Source organism: Aulonocara sp. 'chitande type north' Nkhata Bay, linkage group LG16 (assembly GCF_057382095.1).
Source record: "Aulonocara sp. 'chitande type north' Nkhata Bay isolate Kocher_YH1m ecotype deep benthic linkage group LG16, A_spYH_male_GT1.1, whole genome shotgun sequence".
Taxonomy (NCBI): domain Eukaryota; kingdom Metazoa; phylum Chordata; class Actinopteri; order Cichliformes; family Cichlidae; genus Aulonocara; species Aulonocara sp. 'chitande type north' Nkhata Bay.
This window is the reverse complement of record NC_141359.1, coordinates 2,340,875-2,343,770: the sequence shown is the minus strand read 5'-3', so window position 1 is coordinate 2,343,770 and position 2,896 is coordinate 2,340,875. Positions and strand designations below refer to the sequence as shown.

General features: G+C 39.1%; 1 protein-coding gene across 1 annotated transcript; it reads right to left on the bottom strand.

Moving 5' to 3' along the window:
* Positions 1-283: 283 nt before the first annotated feature.
* LOC147310790 (heat shock 70 kDa protein 12A-like) lies at positions 284-1,888 on the bottom strand. The gene is made up of 3 exons (XM_086267464.1): positions 1,670-1,888; positions 1,432-1,597; positions 284-1,311 (listed from the first exon to the last, which is right to left on the bottom strand). The coding sequence occupies exons 1-3, from the start codon at positions 1,877-1,879 to the stop codon at positions 284-286; spliced, it is 1,404 nt and encodes a 467-aa protein (XP_086123590.1). The 5' UTR covers positions 1,880-1,888.
* Between the last annotated feature and the right edge of the window lie 1,008 nt (positions 1,889-2,896).

Sequence of the window (2,896 nt, the reverse complement as noted above, 5' to 3'; positions counted from 1 at the left end):
TGGGCTGTGAGGTCAGTTCCTTGATCATTAATATGCAAATTGCCATGACCACTGATCAACACCTACTGATCAAAGCCCATTGATCAATAGCAGTGAGCACCATTCAGTGGGCTGGTTTCAGTTGTTTTGCAAATGTACTGTTTATAAGTTTGGGGAAACCTGTAGTCAGCTGAGACTGAAGAAGTCACTTGGATGATGATGAAACATTACTCCCACTCAAAATGTTAGGTCCAGAAGAACAAAATCACCTTTTTGGGATTTACTTGCCTGGATGATTGAGCATTCATCCAGTAATAAAGTCAAATGTTACTTTATCTTTAAACCCGGAAGCCATATCTGTGGCTGTTGCTGTTATCTCTGTAAAGCCAAACTTAACTTCCAATTTCACTGCACGATTTATGCCTCCTGAAGTGTCAGGCATTTCGACTAAACATGAAGCAACTTTTTTTACTCCCTCTTCGTCTATATACTCTGGATTTTTATTAGCTGTGCAACAAAACTCAAAGCCTACTGCTCTCTGATTTGCTTTTAATGGATAAACAATATGAGTTCTGGTTTCATTATATCGCACGTTTTCACCTTCCTCCACCACTTTACAGAATATATCAAAGCAGAAATCCTTTCCTTCAACTGTATGTTTCTTCTCTGTCTTGTGTTTAGACCCATCAAATATCTCATTTGTACCAAACCCATAAGTAAAAGCACTTTTTCGAGATGCCACCACTGCTGGGGTTCTTCCAAACTGCACAGCTCCCTTCAGGATCACTTCTTGAGGCCTAAATGGACACAGAACTTTACACTGATCACCAAATTGATGGATAACATGTTGACGTAGAATCTGGCTTTCAGCGTAGCACCCCACTAACAGAATGTACTCGATGTGTAGATCTTTCTTCAGGATTTCTCTGAGACTGTCAGTGATGCCCTTCAGACTCTCAGTAAAGAAAGACCTCAGTGTGTTTTTAGAGATTATGATTGATCCACCATCCCAGGAAGCACCTCTTACTGTTTCAAAGAATTTTTCTATTTCCTGTCTTTTCTCAGCCAATTTTCCCAGGTTATATGGGCACACCATCTGAACATCATCATCTACCTGTTTGAGAAACATAAAATCATTCATTATCCTCTGAACCTCATTGGGAAAGTTTCTCTCATATTCATCCCAGACACCATGACTGAAGATTTCTCTTAGAAACTCTTTGAATTTCCTGTCCACAGTTTGTCCCCCCAAATTATTTCCTGAGGGCTTGTGTAGCTCCTCCAGGGCTCCTCCATCCAGGACTTTATGAACAGTGATGTCAATGGTTCCACCTGAAACACACAGGAAGTGATGAAAGTGGACTTCCTGCAGCAGCAGCAGACACAGTCAGATGTTTCCAATGTGTCTGTGGATGAATGTGTAACAGAATGTAACAGAGTCACATACAGTACCTCCACAGTCCACCACCATGAACTGTGTTCCTTGAGACAGTGATCTTCCATCATTGTTCTGAGTGATGAAGCTATCAGCTGGCAGCTTCTTGCACCAGACTGAGGCTGCCTCTGGTTCCAGTGCGATGATCAGTTTTTCCTGAGTTCCTTCTGTAATGATTCCTGCCTGGAAATGAAATACAACTGAATACTCTGAACATTTCAGCATCTCAGAGCTCTCTTAATAAAATTATGTTACCTGAGCTGCAGCTTCTCTCATGAACTGCTCTGCTGAAGAATCCCAGATCGCAGGTACAGTCAGCACCCAGGTGAAGTCAGAGGGTATGAACTTCCTCCCTTCTGTGTTCCTGGCAATTGTTTTCTGTGCATCATCCTTCAGGTATTTCAGTGATTCGGTAAACACCTTCAAAGCCTTCATCGTCTTCCCATTTGCAGCTTCAATAGTCATATCTCTGCTGAGTTTCTAGAGATGATTGATAAGATGTTAGCTTGTATGGACAGTTTTCAATTTATTAGTTTCCGTAATCTTCCGTAAGTGTTATTACGGAAGATTAAATAATTTAAATCACTCCAACCTTCTTCAGTTTGCATGAACTTACAAACAGGGTCTGTAAAGACTGATCACTGAGAGCTGTACGGTTTCACTGCGAGGGGATTTGTGCTGCATCAACATACATTTTTTATTTTCATCTACCAAGTTTCAAAAAGGGATCAACTTCTGCCCCTTTGGGTGCCAAACTGAATGCATATCCACTGTATGCAGTGCCAAAGTCTAAGGCTATGATGAATTGCTCACTGTTTCCATTCATTGTAGAAACATGTCCAGCAGGTTGAGTGAAGGAATTAAATAAAGTGCCAACGAGCAGCAGTTACAGAGTATGTATTCTTTTGCTTTCTTTAAACCACACCTCTTTTTTTTATCTACAAATATTTGGACATAAAGGCTTTTCAGAAAAGAGGCAGCACTAGCTGGATACAATAATACAAAGAACAAGAACGGCGGGGCAGCATTTGACACTGATTTTTTGGGCTTGTTTTCAATCCATATGAATGTTTATAATATATGAACTGTATAATCTTTACCCCTGTGTTCATTTTTGATGATTTACAGTTGGTTTTAAACATCTGTTGCATCAAATCTAACAATTGTTTAGCAACATAACTAAGGTGTTTTACCTTTAACCAGTATTTCTGTTTAATTGAACTTTAAATAATAGTAAAAATAATAGTAGTAATAATAATGATAGTATATGTTTTGTTAGAATTGTGTTATGATACAAGTTTTGTTGTGAAAGTCCAAAGCCATGGACCAGATTAGTGGCCTGTGAAATGGTTAAAGTCTACAGTTTACTTCACACCTCAAACCTTTAGTAAACTATTAAAAAGTAAAAGTAAAATGCAATAAATTACAGGTAGCAACAAAATGAACTACTAACTCTTTTACGCTATGTCCAAAGGTATGGGG